At 31.2% G+C, this 21,184-nt stretch overlaps 3 protein-coding genes across 10 annotated transcripts in view; 1 reads left to right on the top strand and 2 right to left on the bottom strand.

Annotated features, from left to right (window-relative positions):
• LOC119601221 (protein argonaute-2) overlaps positions 1 to 6,055 on the bottom strand; it is a 55,419-nt gene extending 49,364 nt beyond the window's left edge. For 3 of the 5 annotated variants that reach the window (XM_037952018.1, XM_037952022.1, XM_037952021.1), the window contains exons 1-2: positions 5,732 to 6,055; positions 2,154 to 2,467 (exon numbers count right to left, since the gene is read on the bottom strand). The gene's annotated coding sequence lies outside the window, so the exon portion shown is untranslated. The remainder of the gene's footprint in view (positions 1 to 2,153; positions 2,468 to 5,731) is intronic. The other 2 variants (XM_037952020.1, XM_037952019.1) reach the window with 2 other exon arrangements.
• Positions 6,056 to 10,312: 4,257 nt separating this feature from the next.
• LOC119601218 (proteasomal ubiquitin receptor ADRM1 homolog) lies at positions 10,313 to 12,176 on the bottom strand. 2 transcript variants are annotated; one of them, XM_037952015.1, is made up of 5 exons: positions 12,018 to 12,176; positions 11,747 to 11,961; positions 11,358 to 11,683; positions 11,108 to 11,304; positions 10,336 to 11,029 (listed from the first exon to the last, which is right to left on the bottom strand). In XM_037952015.1, the coding sequence occupies exons 2-5, from the start codon at positions 11,933 to 11,935 to the stop codon at positions 10,596 to 10,598; spliced, it is 1,146 nt and encodes a 381-aa protein (XP_037807943.1). In that variant the 5' UTR covers positions 11,936 to 11,961; positions 12,018 to 12,176; the 3' UTR covers positions 10,336 to 10,595. The 2 variants fall into 2 exon arrangements, with proteins under 2 accessions (XP_037807942.1, XP_037807943.1); XM_037952014.1 differs by having other exon boundaries at positions 10,313 to 11,304.
• Positions 12,177 to 13,423: 1,247 nt separating this feature from the next.
• Positions 13,424 to 20,633, top strand: LOC119601213 (polyadenylate-binding protein-interacting protein 1-like). Of its 3 annotated transcripts, XM_037952004.1 has the most exons (3): positions 13,424 to 13,731; positions 13,876 to 14,250; positions 18,643 to 20,633. In XM_037952004.1, exon 3 carries the CDS (start codon positions 18,691 to 18,693, stop codon positions 20,266 to 20,268), a length of 1,578 nt encoding a protein of 525 aa, XP_037807932.1. In that variant the 5' UTR covers positions 13,424 to 13,731; positions 13,876 to 14,250; positions 18,643 to 18,690; the 3' UTR covers positions 20,269 to 20,633. The 3 variants fall into 3 exon arrangements, with proteins under 3 accessions (XP_037807932.1, XP_037807935.1, XP_037807934.1); XM_037952007.1 differs by lacking the exons at positions 13,424 to 13,731; positions 13,876 to 14,250 and adding an exon at positions 14,604 to 14,731; XM_037952006.1 differs by lacking the exons at positions 13,424 to 13,731; positions 13,876 to 14,250 and adding an exon at positions 14,782 to 14,921.
• Positions 20,634 to 21,184: the final 551 nt, after the last annotated feature.

Below are 21,184 nucleotides of genomic sequence, written 5' to 3'. Positions count from 1 at the left end.
ATAGACTAGACTATAGACTAGACTATAGACTAGACTATAGAACTAGACTATAGACTAGACTATAGACTAGACTATAGACTAGACTATAGACTAGAACTATAGACTAGACTATAGACTAGACTATAGACTAGACTATAAGCTAGACTATAGACTAGCTATACTGATATAGACTAGACTATAGGACTAGACTATAGACTAGACTATAGACTAGACTATAGACTAGACATAGACTAGACTATAGACTAGACTATAGACTAGACTATAGACTAGACTATAGAACTAGACTATAGACTAGACTATAGACTAGACTATAGACTAGACTATAGACTAGACTATAGACTAGACTATAGACTAGACTATAGAATGACTATAGACTAGACTATAGACTAGACTATAGACTAGACTATAGACTAGACTATAGACTAGACTATAGACAGACTATAGACTAGACTATAGACTAGACTATAGACTAGACTATAGACTAGACTATAGAAACTAGACTATAGACTAGACTATAGACTAGACTATAGACTAGACTATAGACTAGACTATAGACTAGACTATAGACTAGACTATAGACTAGACTATAGACTAGACTATAGACTAGGGACTATAGACTAGACTATAGACTAGACTAATAAGACTAGACTATAGACTAGACTTAGGACTAGACTATAGACTAGACTATAGACTAGACTATAGACTAGACTATAGACTAGACTATAGACTAGACTATAGACTAGACTATAGACTAGACTATAGACTAGACTATAGACTAGACTATAGACTAGACTATAGACTAGGACTATAGACTAGACTATAGACTAGACTATAGACTAGACTATAGACTAGACTATAGACTAGACTATAGACTAGACATAGACTAGGACTATAGACTAGACTATTAGACTAGACTATAGACTAGACTATAGACTAGACTATAGACTAGACTATAGACTAGACTATAGACTAGACTATAGACTAGACTATAGACTAGACTATAGACTAGACTATAGACTAGACTATAGACTAGACTATAGACTAGACTATAGACTAGACTATAGACTAGACTATAGACTAGACTATAGACTAGACTATAGACTAGACTATAGACTAGACTATAGACTAGACTATAGACTAGACTATAGACTAGACTATAGACTAGACTATAGACTAGACTATAGACTAGACTATAGACTAGACTATAGACTAGACTATAGACTAGACTATAGACTAGACTATAGACTAGACTATAGACTAGACTATAGACTAGACTATAGACTAGACTATAGACTAGACTATAGACTAGACTATAGACTAGACTATAGACTAGACTATAGACTAGACTGTAGACTAGACTATAGACTAGACTATAGACTAGACTGTAGACTAGACTATAGACTAGACTATAGACTAGACTATAGACTAGACTATAGACTAGACTATAGGACTAGACTATAGACTAGACTATAGACTAGACTATAGACTAGGACTATAGACTAGACTAGACTAGACTATAGACTAGACTATAGACTAGACTATAGACTAGACTATAGACTAGACTATAGACTAGACTATAGACTAGACTATAGACTAGACTATAGACTAGACTATAGACTAGACTATAGACTAGACTATAGACTAGACTATAGACTAGACTATAGAACTAGACTATAGCACTAGACTATAGACTAGACTATAGACTAGACTATAGACTAGACTATAGACTAGACTATAGACTAGACTATAGACTAGACTATAGACTAGACTATAGACTAGACTATAGACTAGACTATAGACTAGACAATAGACTAGATATAGACTAGATATAGACTAGACTAGCTAGACTAGACTATAGATAGACTATAGACTAGACTATAGACTAGACTAGACTATAGACTAGACTATAGACTAGGACTATAGACTAGACTATAGACTAGACTATAGACTAGACTATAGACCTAGACTATAGACTAGACTATAGACTAGACTATAGACTAGACTATAGACTAGACTATAGACTAACAATTCCATTCCATTGCATAAAAATGGTGTAGACATTTTCAAATTTTAACTATTTTATCAAATTTTTCCCACAAAATGGAAAATTTACAATTTTTATTCAACAAAATTTTGCACAACACTGTACTTACACACGATTACAATATTTATAACGAAGTGTGTATTTTCTTTTTTTATTTATACCCGATAACAGCAAAATTATATTGAATTAATTTTTCTTTTTTACTTTTTTTACTTTTTTTCTACAGATGTTTGTATTTTTATTATTATTTTATATAATAAAACATTGCAGCAACACAGTGCAATTTTTTGCGGTTTACAATATGTTTTGAGGTTATATTTTCTTTTTTCTTTTAATTTTGTTTTTGTATTTTTGTGTTATCACTGTAATTCACTTCACTTTATACAATTTAACATGAAATTCTCCTGATTTGTATGATGATGACTTTTATTGAAAAAAAAAGAAAGAAAAACTGAAATAAATTAACATATTAACACTGCACTATATTATAATTTGAGTTCTTTATTGTTGTACGATATCAATTGTCACAAATAGTGATTGAGAAAAGTATAGCAGTAATGGTTTAGAAGCGGGAAAAGTTTTACCCACTTTTCAAAATTGACAATTAATTAGAACATTTAATTTATTATCATGAAAAATAATGTCTTTTTAAGAACCACACTATTGTTTTGTAGGTTTGTAAGTATTTTCTTAATCTTATCAAAAGATTACACATATATTTTGCTAATTCTGCTATTATTATATCAGCACCTGTATATTTATATGCATACAAGTATAGAGTACGGTTACTAGTGATTGTTGCTGCACAAACTTAAATACACGTAGTTTGCAATTTAACTGTAACGATACGGCTCTCAGAATTTCAGATACAAATACATACGTATAAGTAGTAAAAATATGTAATTACCACGCATGAACTATAGTTCTAATATTAGGTGTAAACGGTCTAGATTTGAGGAAAGATTTCAAATCAAATGTACTAGATTTCAGTGTAGAGTAAATGGGACATTTATTATAGAAGTTTTCAAGACGGATAGCTAAAGATATCAAAGAATAGGAAGGATATATCTTAGTTATATCGGAAGTCAGACATTCTGCACAGATCGCTTTTCTCGCCAATAAGGGCGTTATTTATCGGACAAGAACTTTTCTTTGTTATCCTTCATAGATATCCTCTCTCTCTGAGGAAGATAAGAAACATTTGATACAAAATTTCTAATGGACTATATCGATAATGACATGAGATTGGCCGAATGACGATCTTTCAGAAAGCTCGATAAATCAAGAGAATTTTTTACCAACATCAAAAACAATTAGTTCTGATAAAAGTGCATCATGTTATGACCGAATGAATGCAATAGAAATCAGAAAAAAAATATTTTCCTAAATCTTACTCCAAGTTCTTCACCAACTATTCAATTCCATTTTATCTGCAATTTTAACTTTCCAAGCCCACTGTTTAATGGAAGTCTGTAAAGGTTTGTTTTGAACATTTAAAAAAAAACAACATATTTAAGGAAAAAAAGTCTAAAATGTTGTTGACGTTTTTTCTCCAAACACGAAAATGCACAACCAAACAAATGCATCTATATAAATAATGTTTGCAACGCACTATAATTGGTAACGGTATATTGCATTTGAGCCTGATGTTTGTAACTCTCATATGTCAAATCTACCGAATTGATTTGAATTATTTTCTATGTCTATGGACAATCTTATATGGATTAGTCTATGACTACTCTACTATGGACTATTGCTTTGACTAGTTTTTGGATTAGTCTATGTTCTATTCTTTGAACTTGTCCATGTTCTACTGTATGGACTATAGACTACTGTAGACTACTATATGGACTAGTCTATGTATTACTCCACGTCTTCTCTAGTGTCCAGTCTACTGTAGTGTATAGGAACTAGCTTACCGACTAGTCAGGGGATTAGTTTAAGGTCTAATATATTTCTATTCTAGGAATAAATCTATTGAATAGACTAGTCTATTAACCGACCTTTGGTCAAGTCTTTGGACTATACTGCTGCCCAATATAGGGATGACTCTAGTGACTAATTAAGGGACTAGTCTATTGACAAGTTTAGGGAATACATTGGTGACAAATCTATAGACCAGCCTTGGGACTAATCTTTGGATCTTTCTCTGACGTAATCTATGGACTATTTTATTGGCTAGTTTAGGGACTAGTTCATTTACTAGTCTATTAACTAGTGTAGGGATTAGTCTATTCTCTAGTCTATAGACTGGTTTAAAGACTAGTTCATTCACTAGTCTATTGCCTAGTTTAGGGACTACATTATTCACTAGTCTATCGGCGATCTAGTATACAACTAGTCTATTCTTTGAACTAGTCAATGTTCTACTGTATGGAGTATAGACTACTGTAGACTACTATATGGTGTAGTCTATGTTATACTCTATGGACTATTCTCTGGACATAGATTGTATTAATTCCCGACTTCTCTAGTCTACTGTATTGTATAGGAACTAGCTTACCGACTAGTCAGGGGACTAGTTCAAGGTCTAATATCGGTCAAGTCTTTTGACTATTCTGCTGCCTAATCTAGGGATGACTCTAGTGACTAGTTAAGGACCTAGTCTAGTTGATAAGTTTAGAGAATACATTGTTGTCAAATCTATAGGCCAGCCTTGGGACTAATCTTTGGATATTTCATTGGCGTAATCTATGGACTATTCTATTGGCTACTTAGAGACTAGTTTCATTTACTAGTCTATTGACTAGTGTAGAGATTAGTCTATTCACTAGTATTTTGACTAGTTTATAGACTAGTTCATTCACTAGTTTAGGACTACAGTTTAGTTTAGGGACTATACTATTCACTAGTCTATTGAGTACATTAGGGACCCATTGAGTAGTCAAAGATCGAGTAGATACACTAGTTTATGGTCTAGTTAATGGACGATGCTATTTGTTATTATATGGATTAGCCTATTTACTAGTCTATAAACTATTCTATGATATAGTTATTTATTTATTCTATGGACTAGTCTATGGACCATTCTACAGATTAGTATATGGTCCTGTCTGGAGTGAAGTACTCTATGCACTAGTTTATACTGTTTTTTGTTATCAAAAGGTGTTGAAAAAAGTACAATCGTACTAAATTGGTCATCCTCGATGTAGGGTATTCTATAGCCGAGCTGCATGAACTTTACTTTCTTACTTGTTTTATTTTGTATATTTGGATAGAAGTGGAATGAAAACAACAACAAAAAAGGTACCCCACTCACCTAACTCACTAATAACAACAACAACAGCAGTGGAAAAACAAGATGACAAACGGACAAGACGAAGAAAAGTGAGAGTATGTAGTTTGCAACTATGTACATTTGTATGTAGTTAAATGTAAATATGTATACACAACTTATATACAAACAATCTATACATACATTTGTACTTACTCTCTATACTTTAAATAAATTAATGTAAGCTTTATCAAACCAACAACAAAAAAACAATACATACAAACAAACCTACAATTGATATAACAAAACAAACAAATAGAAAAAAGCTTCTCTTTTTTTATTTAACCACTGTGTTTGTTATGATGATGATAATAATGACGATGATTTTTCCTTTTAATTATTTAAATAAACATTTGCAAATTTTTTAAATAAAAGTTTAATGAAATTATTTCAAAATTTTATTATTTATGTACTTCACTTTTCACTGTACCACACTTTAGTAATAATTAAACATTATACATAAAATATGTATTTTATTTTTCTTTTATAATTTATAATTTATATTATATATTTTTGTTTTATAATTTAAACAAATATTGTTTAATTTTGTGTGTTTGAATATTGTTTGTTTTTATTATGAGAAATAAACTTTTCTGTAATCATTCTAGCGTTTAATTATTATTTTTAAAATAGTTTTTTTTTTTAAATTTTTATTAATATTTTTTATTTTCTTAATACACGTTATTATTTGTTTGCGTATGCTTCCTGTCAAGGTTTATTGCGTTTTAAAACAGAAAAGTCCAATACATTGCAAAAAATGTATTTCAGCTTGTTGTTGGTTGTATCACACAATATGTATGTATGTGCCCACCATACCTACTCTACTCTTTGCTACACACCATCAAAACAAAACAGTGGGATGGATGGTTGGATGTGGATATACGAAGTATGTTTGTTGGTGTGCATTGTTGTTGCTTCTAAAAATTTTGACATAGGAGGCCTTAATGTACTTAAACTTGTACATTTGGGGAGAAAATATAAATGGTATTAGTATGTGCGAACATTTTAAATTAGTTAGCTAGTTAGTTAATTAGTTAGTTAGTTAGTTAGTTAGTTAGTAGTTAGTGTAGTTAGTTAGTAGTTAGTTAGTTAGTTAGTTAGTTAGTTAGTTAGTTAGTTAGTTAGTAGTAGTTAGTTAGTTAGTAGTTAGTAGTAGTAGTAGTTAGTTAGTTAGTTAGTAGTTAGTTATAGTTAGTTAGTTAGTTAGTTAGTTAGTTAGTTAGTTAGTTAGTTAGTTAGTTAGTAGTAGTTAGTTAGTTAGTTAGTAGTTAGTTAGTTAGTTCGTTAGTTAGTTAGTTCGTTAGTTAGTTAGTAGTTAGTTAGTTAGTTAGTTAGTTAGTTAGTGTAGTTAGTAGTTAGTTAGTAGTTAGTTAGTTAGTTAGTTAGTTAGTTAGTAGTAGTTAGTAGTTAGTTAGTTAGTTAGTTAGTTAGTAGTTAGTTAGTTAGTAGTTAGTTAGTTAGTTAGTTAGTTAGTTAGTTAGTTAGTTAGTTAGTTAGTTAGTAGTTAGTTAGTTAGTTAGTTAGTTAGTTAGTTAGTTAGTTAGTTTAGTTAGTTAGTAGTTAGTTAGTTAGTTAGTTAGTTAGTTAGTTGTAGTTAGTTAGGTTAGTTAGTTAGTTAGTTAGTTAGTTAGTTAGTTAGTTAGTTAGTTAGTTAGTTAGTTAGTTAGTTAGTTAGTTAGTTAGTTAGTTAGTTAGTTAGTTAGTTAGTTAGTTAGTTAGTTAGTTAGTTAGTTAGTTAGTTAGTTAGTTAGTTAGTTAGTTAGTTAGTTAGTTAGTTAGTTAGTTAGTTAGTTAGTTAGTTAGTTAGTTAGTTAGTAGTTAGTTAGTTAGTTAGTTAGTTAGTTAGTTAGTTAGTTAGTTAGTTAGTTAGTTAGTTAGTTAGTTAGTTAGTTAGTTAGTTAGTTAGTTAGTTAGTTAGTTAGTTAGTTAGTTAGTTAGTTAGTTAGTAGTTAGTTAGTTAGTTAGTTAGTTAGTTAGTTAGTTAGTTAGTTAGTTAGTTAGTTAGTTAGTTAGTTAGTTAGTTAGTTAGTTAGTTAGTTAGTTAGTTAGTTAGTTAGTTAGTTAGTTAGTTAGTTAGTTAGTTAGTTAGTTAGTTAGTTAGTTAGTTAGTTAGTTAGTTAGTTAGTTAGTTAGTTAGTTAGTTAGTTAGTTAGTTAGTTAGTAGTAGTTAGTTAGTTAGTTAGTTAGTAGTTAGTTAGTTAGTTAGTTAGTTAGTTAGTTAGTTAGTTAGTTAGTTAGTTAGTTAGTTAGTTAGTTAGTTCGTTAGTTAGTTAGTTAGTTAGTTAGTTAGTTAGTTAGTTAGTTAGTTAGTTAGTTAGTTAGTTAGTTAGTTAGTTAGTTAGTTAGTTAGTTAGTTAGTAGTAGTTAGTTAGTTAGTTAGTTAGTTAGTTAGTTAGTTAGTTAGTTAGTTAGTTAGTAGTTAGTTAGTTAGTTAGTAGTTAGTTAGTTAGTTAGTTAGTAGTTAGTTAGTTAGTAGTTAGTTAGTTAGTTAGTTAGTTAGTTAGTTAGTTAGTTAGTTAGTTAGTTAGTTAGTTAGTTAGTTAGTTAGTTAGTTAGTTAGTTAGTTAGTTAGTTAGTTAGTTAGTTAGTTAGTTAGTTAGTTAGTTAGTTAGTTAGTTAGTTAGTTAGTTAGTTAGTTAGTTAGTTAGTTAGTTAGTTAGTTAGTTAGTTAGTTAGTTAGTTAGTTAGTTAGTTAGTAGTTAGTTAGTTAGTTAGTTAGTTAGTTAGTTAGTTAGTTAGTTAGTTAGTTAGTTAGTTAGTTAGTTAGTAGTTAGTTAGTTAGTTAGTTAGTTAGTTAGTAGTTAGTTAGTAGTTAGTTAGTTAGTTAGTTAGTAGTATTTAGTTAGTTAGTTAGATAGTTAGTTTTCTTCAGTTTTTACTTAACACTTTAATAGTTGGAATGTGGAATCTTTTTCTCTTTAGGTTGGACGTCCTCGTCGAAGATGCGTTCCAAAATGTCAAGTTTTGGGATGTCGGGTATTTTCCTTTGTATCAAAGAAGTTTCATACTCATGACTTTATTAGTAAAATTGGTGGTTCCTTTGGTTGTATTTTTATTGAAAAGCTAACATTTTAAAGATGAACATTTTAAAAGTACCAATGTCTTCAAATTTGTACCATTTTGGATATTAAATCCATCAACACATCCATTCAGTTACATAGGCATCGTTTATAAACAAAACAATAACATTTTATTACTCTCCTGGCAGAAGAGAGAGTTTGTTTGTTTTTAAATTGCTCGTCTCTTTGATTCTTACTGGAAATTTTTGTTTGGTTTCTATTTATTTATTGCGCGCTCTCTCTTTCTAGCTATCTCTCGAAATATCTTTTGAATATTTTTGTTTTCTTCTTTCTTTTGGATTGTTTTGCTAGTTTTTTTATCGGTTAAATTTTTTTTATTTTTGCAAATGTATCTTTTACTTATGTGTGTATGTGTGAATGTGTTTGCATATTTCGCAGTACGTCAAATTGTTAATTGCATGTTAGGCCTCTGCCAGCAGAGCAAAAGCAACAGCAACGACTAGCAATAATTCAAATTTATTGAATAAAAACTTGTTGTTTTTTTTTTATTAATAGCGGCTTTTTGTAGTTAAACAAGGATGGCTCTGTTTACTAAAATTGTATGCTTCTCGTTTGTTTTGTAAATTATTATTTATTATTCGGCATTTTATTAATTTTAATGTGTTGGTGTAAGAAAATAAGTTGATTTTGTTTTCTCTTTAGTTTTATCTTTTATTCTTTCACTCGCACTTATTGAAATGTGGTAGAAAAGCGCTCTTAGAAATTGTTCATTGTTTTTTTAAAGAGAATTCGTTAATAATTTCGCGGCAATTGTTATTAACGGTAAAAGGTTGCCATGTTAAAAAAACATTATAAATTTCATTAGAGTCTATTTATATACCCTACATTACTACAGTGGGGATGACAAGAATAAACGCATATTACACTGCGTACTGTAGTATAGCATAACTAACTAAATAACTAACTAGCTAAATAACTAACTAGCTAAATAACTAACTAGCTAAATAACTAACTAGCTAAATAACTAACTCACTAACAAATTAACTGAAAGGAAGTAATCGTTCAGACTAGGATATAACGATTAAGTACGATATTGGAGACTACGCAATTGAAATATGAAACACTTTGAGGGCTCACTATGGATCATATATTTTGACTCACACGAACTTCTGTGGCCCTAATTAAAACTTAACTCTTCCTCAGCTGTCACAGACATTATAATATTTGCAGATGAATAGATTAAAGAGACATTACCATTTCCTCTGGTTTCTAAATCTAGAGGATTTTTTCATTAACGGCTGACCAGAATTACTTACTTGTTCTATGGAACCGTTTCTGGTTGTTAGTGACTCAAGTGAACAGGGACAAAGATATGATTTAAGCCCTGATAGTTTTGAGTGGCAATGTAGTTTATTGCTGTAGTGATAATGTGACTTTTCCGGAAATGACTATAGACTATGAAAGGCTTGACTATAGGCTTGAATATAGACTAGAGCACAGAATATAAAAGACTAGACTATAGATCAGATTATAGACTAAACTTTGAATATACTATAGATTGGGCTATAGACTATAGATTTGAATATGACTAGACTATAAACTAGATAATAGACTACACTAAACCATAGACTGGATTATAGACTAGTCTAAAGACTACACTATAGACAAAACCCAAGTCTAGACTGTTGGCAAAACTATAGACTAGTCTATAGATACTACATAATAGACTATAGTAAAACTCTAGACTGGTTTTAAACTCGACTATAGACTAGCTTTTGGACTTAACTATAGAATAGATTATAGACAAGACTATAGACTACAATATTGTCCAGACTATAGACTACAACATTGAAAAGACTACTACTACTATGATTTTTAGAATATGGCTAATTTTGATTCTTAGTTATTTGTAAATTAGAAACTTACCTTACTAAATAATTGTTTCGAAATTAAAAAATTTAAATTTCTCTTGAATTGTGTTAAGGAATCTGATTGGCTTTTTTTGTAATATTTTTTATTAGGCAAAGTGAAAAGAAAGCTTTTTTTTGCAAGTCTAATTCATGAATATATATTGTATATGTATGAATGAATGAATGATGAGTGTTAATTACTATATATAACATCTCAGACCTTTAAGAATGAGATTTAGAATAGCTTCAAAATAAAAACATTACAGTAAAGAAAACAATATGTGATAAGAATAATTGACGACTTTTGCGTCTATACTTGAAAAATATGAATCAATTAATCACGACAGCTATTCTTTCTTTTCAGCTGACTTATCTTCTTCCTCCTTCTTGACTTCGGCCGAGGAATCCTTAGTTTTAGAGCTGGTGGGCGAGGACATGGTAGCACCAGCTGGTAGAGCTTTCTCCAAAGCCTTAACAAACTCCTCCAAATTACCGGAATAGGCGGCGGCCACAGCTTCGGGGGTAAGTTCAAATTGTGAGACTACGGGACCCAATTGAGCCGACTGCAAGGCATTCGAAAATAGCGAGAGGGCCTGTTGGAATTGAGGTGAAGCTATGGTGTCTTTAATCTGTTGCTTTTTATCCTCATCGGCATCTTCAGTCTCGGGCAGGTGAACGGATAGAGTATTGACACGCTCGGGATCGGATATGAGATCGTTGACAATTTCGGAACCAGCCAAAGCGGATGATAGATCAATGTTGAGTGAACGACCGGAGCCAGCTTCGGGTGAGAGGTTGGATAAGTAGGATTGGAATGCATTGGTGGGTGTGAAAATATTAGATGTTGATGATTTCTTACCACCAGCTGTTGAATTACCGGAACCAGCGCTGCTGCCACCACTATTGTCGGCACTTGAAGAGCCACCACTCTTGCTGCCTTTAGCCTTTGGAGCTGAAGGGGTACGAGGGGCGGAGGAAGTATTCTCAGGGGTTAAAAGGCCACCAGCAGAGCTAGTGCTGGTGCGATTGGGTGTACGAGAATTGTCCGAAGAGCGGCTATTAAAAGTAACAAATTAATAAATATATAAAAATCTTGTTAAAGAACCTACTTCATGGAACCCAACAAAGAGCTAAGACCACCCATTTGTCCTACGCCACCAAACAGCTGCATTAATTGTTGCTGTGACATGTTATTTAACATGTACTGCAAATCACCACCATCCTGGCCGCCTCGAGTGGCCGAAGGAGGATTATTCATAATTTCATTAACACGACGGCACAATTCTTCATCTTTGTCGGTTTTGGTTTCCTGCATCCAGAAGAACATACGACGACTGGAGGTCTTGAATTTCAAAACATAAACACGACCAGTCTTGCACTGTTCCACACGTTTAAACTCAAAATCATCAGGAAATACAATCAAATCATCTTCAACCTTTAATACGGAACAAAAAAAACTTAACACTTGAAGCAGTTAGTTCTAAAATTAGCAACTCACCTTGCCGGTAGTGCGATCCTTCCAACAGAAATGCATTAAGCCATCATCACTTTGCGTTAAATATACTAAACCTTTGCGTGTATCGGGATGCACCATCTTGCCTATTAAATTCATTCTTCCGGCACGAAATTCCACCAAATTGGAACCACTGCCACCGCTACTACTAAGACCACTTTGACGCCCAAACATTTTGCTATTTTTTTTTTAATATGACTCTAAAATAACGAGAAAATTAATTGATTTGTTATATTTTGCAGCGTAATTTATAAACCTTTTTGAAGGCAATTAGTGTTGTTTTGTAGAAATGTTTAATTTATTTTTTGCACAGCTTTGCACAAAAAACTTCTTATAATTTTGAATGACCAGCAGTTTTCAGCACACTGCGCCGACAAAGAGGAGCGGCGACGGCGTCTGAAACTAAAAATTTCGGCGGCGGCTTAAAATCGACTGTAAGCCCACTAAGTTTTCAGAGTTGTTTTGAAAAAAAAAAAAAAAAAATGGAATCCGAGTGATTAAAAAGTGGGCCTTTTATGTAACTATTTTAAAAATCTTTATTTTTAAAGTTGTCATATATTAAATCGGGAATTATTACATTTTCTATAATATTGAACATAGAAATATGAGTCATGAGTAAATAAAGGTACTTTTTCGAAAATCTCTAGAACAGTATTTTTCTTACTTATTCGTTCTTTAACTGGTACTTTTTTGTTTTTATGTAATATTGAACCTAGACTCATATTTAAAGCCCCATGTACACGAGCACATAAGTAATATGATCTGTCAAAATTTTGTGTATAAAGCGACACGGCCACACATCAAATTTGTTTGACTCAAACGGTAAGTTTTTTGATTGTGTTAGTGAAAAAACTCACATGTATATGTGCGGTGTGAGTTTTTTACTAACACAATCAAAAAACTTACCGTTTGAGTCAAACAATTTGATGTGTCGCCATGGCGCTGAAGAGTACGGATGGGATCGTCTAAACCATAACACATTGAGAGAAAATACGGATGCAAAATTTGACAGTGAGCCATACCACTTCATTTTTTTGAAATGATTCAATAAACAAGCAAGTCGCATTAGATCAGGGATGTAATTTTGTGTAAACACATACAAAAAAGTAAAACAGCTATTTCCATCTTAATTTGTTTTTTTTATACCAAAAAGTATAAATTATACGACTTTTATTCTCTTTTTTGTCATACGGATGGAATTTCACTTTACTATTTCATTCGACTTTACATACATAAAGTGTGATAGTGTAAAGGGCCCTTAAAAGGAAACATTTTGGTAATTTTTTTTTTTTTTTCAAAAAGTACATTTTGGATTTTCTATAAAGCAGTATGGTCACACGTCAAAATTTTGATTAAAATTATATGTGTATGCGGTTTATGCTTCATCTGCTTCAATAATTGCTAAACAAATATTGATAAAAGTTTTGACGTGTGGCCATACGGATTTACATTAAACCTAGAAATATAAATATTAAAATCTCCAGAAAATTATTTTTCGTTCTTTAATTGGTACTTTTTGGAAGAAAATGTAAAAGAAATTTAAAAGTTATTTTATTAGCAAAAAAATAATAGCTGGATTACAACGATTTATGATTTCAAGCAAAAAGTAGCGTTTTTTAATTTGTTTATCAAAGAGCAGCACTGTTTTATTAAACTAACTTGGCGGCACTTTCTAACTTGCATTCGTGAGAAATTTTCTCTCGTCTTCAGCAGCACACACTTCATTTGTCGGATTTTTTTGTGAAAATAATTGTCATTTTTCATTGAAAATTTCAATTATTTATTAATAATTTTGTGATATTTCTACTAATTAAACTGTGTTTCGAAGAAATTCAGCAAAAATTCCTAGGAATTTCAAGGAAATATTCACGAAAATCAAGCTGGAAAAAATTGGCAAATAGGTAATTTTTTTGTGTTCGTCTACAACAACTACAATTTGAATTAACGAAGTCATTGTATGAAGAAAAAAGGTGAGTAGTGACGAAAAAGAAAAAAAAGTAGCACAAAAAATATGAAGATAAATGCAATAACAAAAAAACAAGTTTTCAGTTTTTTACATATATAAAGGCTTTTAAAAAAAATTAAATAAATATTTCTTTTGTTTTCATTTGCAGGCTTTGTGTTTCATTAAATAGAAAAGTGTGTGTGTGTTTTTAACATATATAATATATAACCCCCAAAAATCTTTTGAAAATAATTTCACTCGTGTTTTTTTGTGTGCAAATTCTCCAACAAAAAAGGGTAAAAAATTTAAGAGTTTTTTAAGTTTTCGTTTAAAGAAAAGAGAGAAAAAAACAGCAGTTTGTGTATTTTAAGAGCAAGATTTAATTGAAACGGAAAAAAGTGACAACGCAACAAAATAAAGAAGAAAGAAAGCAAGCAACAAAAACAACCAGCTGAACAAAACGAACGAATTTAAGTAAAGTGAAAAATAAAACAATAAAACAAATATTGGACAACAAATTCGAAAGGAAAACAAAAACAAAAAGGTGCGTAACAAAATGGTAAAAAAAAACCTAACTGAAAAAAATGTTATATATAAAATGATGCTCCAAAATGGGTTCCATAACCAGCCAGCCTTGTATTTTTATTTACTGACGAAGTAAAGCGCTTATATACTTGTGTACATACATATGCATAACTTGTATTTTGTTTTTTTTTTTTTTTTTTTGTTAAATTTCTCTAAATATTATATGTAGATTTTTTTGTTGGTTTTTTATTTTAAAGCCACGCCATTACTAGCGAGGAGCCTAGTATTTTAAATTTAAAAAGTATCTATACAATTTAAGTTTTTTGGTGTTTTTGTTGTGTGTTTTGAATTTATAATTTCTTAAGTTTTTTATATAATTGCACTTACATACTGTTTGTGTTAATTTTTCTTGCCTTCTGTCATATTTTTTTCATATTTATGGTCAATTAATACATTTTTATTGTATTGATGAAATAATTCAGCTGCTAAATTAGTTTTGTGTATGTATTTTATTAAATGTCATAGCATTGTTTAACAGTTTGAATATTTAAATGGCATGTTTAAGCTTTTAACCAAACTTTTCTGCATTATTATAAAAAATTTATTGAGTTTTAAATACTCCCGAAAAAGTTAACTTTCAAGCCTTTGGGACTGTGTGAAAAAGTGAAAAACTGACGGAGTTACTACAAGGTATATTTTGTTATTATTTCTGGCATTCTGGCACGTTTATACGGCATATAGGGAAAATCTTTAAATATAAATATCCATTAGCATCGAAAAAAATCGATATCGAACAAAATGTCATGCAGGTTCAGTTACTATTTTTACTGAACATTGCTTGTTTCTTTTACTGGTAACACACTTACATACATCAGTATTTAAAAATGATTTCTATTAACTTTCTTATTCAGTTCCAATTCTGTTTTGTTACTTAAAGTTCTATTTCAATTCTAGTTTATTCATGTATACTTTAATTATTCCCTTCACCTTCGTGAGAAGGGTCTGTTTGTCCGCATGGTTGTTTTAAACAATTTTCTGCAGGCCTCAGAAAAGGATCCAAATTTGTTCAGACATGTTTTCAAAAGGTTTTTCTAGTTCCGTGGTTCTAGTTTAGTAGTAGATCTCTTCTAGTTCAGTTCTACTTCATTTTATTTAGTTCTAGTTCAGTTCAGTTCTAGTTCAGTTCTAGTTCAGTTCTAGTTCAGTTCTAGTTCAGTTCTAGTTCAGTTCTAGTTCAGTTCTAGTTCAGTTCTAGTTCAGTTCTAGTTCAATTCTAGTTCAGTTCTAGTTCAGTTCTTGTTCAGTTCTAGTTCAGTTCTAGTTCAGATCTAGTTCAGTTCTAGTTCAGTTCTAGTTCAGTTCTAGTTCAGTTCTAGTTCAGTTCTAGTTCAGTTCTAGTTCAGTTCTAGTTCAGTTCTAGTTCAGTTCTAGTTCAGTTCTAGTTCAGTTCTAGTTCAGTTCTAGTTCAGTTCTAGTTCAGTTCTAGTTCAGTTCTAGTTCAGTTCTAGTTCAGTTCTAGTTCAGTTCTAGTTCAGTTCTAGTTCAGTTCTAGTTCAGTTCTAGTTCAGTTCTAGTTCAGTTCTAGTTCAGTTCTAGTTCAGTTCTAGTTCAGTTCTAGTTCAGTTCTAGTTCAGTTCTAGTTCAGTTCTAGTTCAGTTCTAGTTCAGTTCTAGTTCAGTTCTAGTTCAGTTCTAGTTCAGTTCTAGTTCAGTTCTAGTTCAGTTCTAGTTCAGTTCTAGTTCAGTTCTAGTTCAGTTCTAGTTCAGTTCTAGTTCAGTTCTAGTTCTAGTTCTAGTTCAGTTCTAGTTCAGTTCCAGTTCAGTTCATGTTCAGCTCTAGTTCAGTTCAATTGTAGTTTAAATCTAAAATTATTATTCTAGAATCTGGAATTCCACAAGAAATATCAATTAAAACCGCATCGTACAAAATGTTCGTGTTGTTATCACGAAGACTTGCGATAATTTTTAAATCTAATTTAGCTTTATTCATATAAATTATATATTTCAACTGAAAACTACTTATTTTTATATAAGCCTAGAGTTAATTACTATTATGTCTCAACCACAAATTGTATGCATCACCAATTACACATTAAAAATGCGTGTATACATACATACAATTAATTAAACAAGGTTATACAATTAGAGAAAGAAAAATAAAAACTAAAAATTAGTGGTATTCACTACATACACAACACTAATCAGCCATAGAGTAGAAAATTTTCCTTATGGCCAAAACTTGATGAAAAAGAACCTAAAGTACTTATTGGACTGGATAGGTGTAGTCTTAGGACTCTGATAGGGCCATTGTTAGCAAAGGGTACATGTTTGAACTAGCACTGAACTAGAACTGAACTAGAACTGAACTAGAACTGAACTAGAACTGAACTAGAACTGAACTAGAACTGAACTAGAACTGACTAGAACTGAACTAGAACTGAACTAGAACTGAACTAGAACTGAACTAGAACTGAACTAGAACTGAACTAGAACTGAACTAGAACTGAACTAGAACTGAACTAGAACTGAACTAGAACTGAACTAGAACTGAACTAGAACTGAACTAGAACTGAACTAGAACTGAACTAGAACTGAACTAGAACTGAACTAGAACTGAACTAGAACTGAACTAGAACTGAACTAGAACTGAACTAGAACTGAACTAGAACTGAACTAGAAACTGAACTAGAACTGAACTAGAACTGAACTAGAACTGAACTAGAACTGAACTAGAACTGAACTAGAACTGAACTAGAACTGAACTAGAACTGAACTAGAAACTGAACTAGAACTGAACTAGAACTGAACTAGAACTGAACTAGAACTGAACTAGAACTGAACTAGAACTGAACTAGAACTGAACTAGAACTGAACTAGAACTGAACTAGAACTGAACTAGAACTGAACTAGAACTGAACTAGAACTGAACTAGAACTGAACTAGAACTGAACTAGAACTGAACTAGAACTGAACTAGAACTGAACTAGAACTGAACTAGAACTGAACTAGAACTGAACTAGAACTGAACTAGAACTGAACTAGAACTGAACTAGAACTGAACTAGAACTGAACTAGAACTGAACTAGAACTGAACTAGAACTGAACTAGAACTGAACTAGAACTGAACTAGAACTGAACTAGAACTGAACTAGAACTGAACTAGAACTGAACTAGAACTGAACTAGAACTGAACTAGAACTGAACTAGAACTGAACTAGAACTGAACTAGAACTGAACTAGAACTGAACTAGAACTGAACTAGAACTGAACTAGAACTGAACTAGAACTGAACTAGAACTGAACTAGAACTGAACTAGAACTGAACTAGAACTGAACTAGAACTGAACTAGAACTGAACTAGAACTGAACTAGAACTGAACTAGAACTGAACTAGAACTGAACTAGAACTGAACTAGAACTGAACTAGAACTGAACTAGAACTGAACTAGAACTGAACTAGAACTGAACTAGAACTGAACTAGAACTGAACTAGAAATGAACTAGAAATGAACTAGAACTGAACTAGAACTGAACTAGAACTGAACTAGAACTGAACTAGAACTGAACTAGAACTGAACTAGAACTGAACTAGAACTGAACTAGAACTGAACTAGAACTGAACTAGAACTGAACTAGAACTGAACTAGAACTGAACTAGAACTGAACTAGAACTGAACTAGAACTGAACTAGAACTGAACTAGAACTGAACTAGAACTGAACTAGAACTGAACTAGAACTGAACTAGAACTGAACTAGAACTGAACTAGAACTGAACTAGAAGAACTACTAGAACTGAACTAGAACTGAACTAGAACTGAACTAGAACTGAACTGACTAGAACTAGAACTGAACTAGAACTGAACTAGAACTGAACTAGAACTGAACTAGAACTGAACTAGAACTGAACTAGAACTGAACTAGAACTGAACTAGAACTGAACTGGAACTGAACTGGAATTGAACAAGAAATTTTCAATATATTTTTTTTTTAATTTTTGAAAAAACCAAAAATATGACTACATACATATAATTAAAAAAATATTTTGTTGGTTAAATATAATAACTGCCAGTATTATTTGTATTAGACAGTGCCGAATATTCTCGACTTGGGACAAACAGTGAAGCGTATTATAGTGCGCAATTATAACAACAAAGTAAAATGTTTAAATAATTTATACATATAGTAAAAAATTTCTCTCATAACTCTTAAATGAATGAATAAATTAATTAATTAAATATTTGTCACAATTACTGTAAGTCTTTGCTTGAAAAAAAAAAAACACATTTTTAACAAAATTGTGTTTTTTGAGTTATAAAAATCTAAATATATATAATAATGTAGTTATAAACAGATCATATTTTTACTTGGAACTTTAGTTATTCTAAATATTCTTTTCTTTTTGTCTCTACAGTTTCCGTCTTAATTAAAAGCGAGAGAAAACTACAGCTTTGCAAAAAAAATGGAGATTACACCAGGACGTGCCATGTACAGTCCAGATGAGGAACTTAAACCCTTAAGGCCTCCAAAAACATATCATCCTGAAGCAGCTGCACCATCTTCTAGACTTTCTGTCTATGCGGTTGAATTTGTGCCACGTTACGGAAATGTTATGCCACATAATGTACAAGAACGCTTACAGAAACATCAGAGGCAGTATATACAAAAAAACTATCAACAATACCAACAGCCACAACAACAACAGCAGCCAGCATCATACCAACAACAACAACAACAGCAGCAATCCTATTCCAATGGTTATGGTAATCAACAGCAACAACAATATCAACAATCTACACAAAATATGAATGCTCAAATGGGCTCTATGAATATTTCAACTGTTCAGGATCGTTTACGTAACAGTAATAATGGTGGAGGACGTGGTGGTGGTGGTGGTAGTGGCTATTATCAACAGCAACGTGCCAGTGGTAGTGGTCAACAACAGGATTATCATCAACAAAATAATCATTATCGTTATAATAAAAATCATCACAATCAACAGCAGCAACCTCATCATCATCACCATAATCAAAATCGTTACAGTAATAATCATCACTATCAACAGCAGCAACAACAACAGCAGCAACAATACCAGCAACAGTCGAATGCCTCGGCTGTAGCTGAAAGTGCCAATGATATGGAAAACATTGCTTTGGATTATTTACAAACTGTGATTCAATGTCTTAATCAAAATCCTGGCCAATTCGATAGCATTGCCACACGTTTCATTACCATTTTCGATGGCATGGAGAATAACCACTATGTTTTATCCATAGCCATGGAGGATATATTTGATGAATCTATTAAAAATCCCAATTTCCGTTATATGGGTGCTAAACTGTATAATCTATTGCACATGTTAAATCCCAGCAAGGATTCTTTATTTCATACATTGCTCAAATTCAAACTTGATTTTCATCAGCAACAAGTGCGCGAATATATGCAGAATAAACAAGAAGCCAAGGTACGTGAAACTGCCTTATTTCTGGCGGAACTTTATATGCAGCTAAGAGGTGATGATTCACGCATCTATCTCATTGCTGAGAATATTGTATTCTCATTGAAAGAATTACTTTCTATGGAGGATAATAAGGATAATATACGTTGCATTTGTTTGACTTTGAAATTGGCCGGCTATGATTTGACGGCAGATTGTGCTGCAGAAATGAAAGATATTATTGCTAAACTGGATGCCATTAATTGTCAAAATCCAGGCAAATATCCTTTAGCCAATAATGTAATTTCTCTGCAAAAGAACAATTGGGGACGCAAAGCCATAGGAGCTGATTCTCTGGGCGATCCTGAAACATCAAAACTTCCACAGCCACTGCGTGACAGTGATGATCCGGTATTCTATGGTCCCGATGGACGTGAAATCACCGCCGAAGAATGTGAATTCTTAACTAATGGAGCTGCCGGCACAGCCGCCTCTTCAGACAATGAGGATGATAATGATGATGTTGATTTAGATCCCGAAATGGATGAGGAGACTGAAAGAGATTTTAAACTATTTCTTAAACAAGCTAATAACAAATCATAGGTTATACAACCAATAAACATTTAAAACGAATCATCATCAACAAACCAACCAACCACTAAACGAAATGAAGAACCACAACAACAACAACAACATATTTTTATCATATAAAGAAAACAAAAAAACTAAATATAAAATAAAACCTATAAAAAAACAAAACAAAACTAAATGCTGAAATTACAGTTTGCTTTCAAAATATGCTTAAAAGCACGAAAAATTGTGATGTTTATATAGTCTGCCGTAAAACAGAAAAAAAATTTTTTAAACTTAAATTTATAATAATGTGATATATATTTTTCTCTATTCTAACTATTGTTTTGTTAGCAACATTATCAAGATTATCAAGAAAAAAAAAAGCAAAATCGAATCCCTCAAACAACTACAAATTGTAAAGGAGTTTTTTTTCTCCTGTTTAGTTTTTCATTTTGTTTTTTATTAAATTAAATTTTAAAAAAACATACATTTTTAACTATTATTATCATTTCGTATGCTGTGCATGCTTTAAATTTGTTCCATTTTTTTTATACACATTTTTTTTTTAATTATATATATATATGTAAAGACTTTTTTTTTAAAAAAATTTTCTCATTTAATTATAGAAAAATATATATATGTATGTAACAATAAAAAAAACTATTGCAAAATAATAATAAAAAAAATATACAAATAGAGTTCCTCAACAATTTATTTAAAAAAAAGAAAAGAAAATATATATTTTTTTATTTAATTTCTTTTTTTTTTCTCAATCACTCTTGTTTCATTTAATTAAGTTTATTATAATAACGCGCTTTTTGGCTGTTTTATTTTCTTAGCATTTAATTTTTTGTTTTATTTGTATATTTTTTTTTTCCTTAAATATTTTAGCTCAACTTATTAAAAAAAAAAAAACAAATACAAACTGTAATTTCAGCTTTCTTTT

This window comes from Lucilia sericata, unplaced genomic scaffold (genome assembly GCF_015586225.1).
Source record: "Lucilia sericata isolate MDLA Ls3-8-SP2 unplaced genomic scaffold, ASM1558622v1 Contig000151F_arrow, whole genome shotgun sequence".
Classification (NCBI taxonomy): domain Eukaryota; kingdom Metazoa; phylum Arthropoda; class Insecta; order Diptera; family Calliphoridae; genus Lucilia; species Lucilia sericata.
This window is presented reverse-complemented; position numbering and strand designations above follow the sequence as displayed.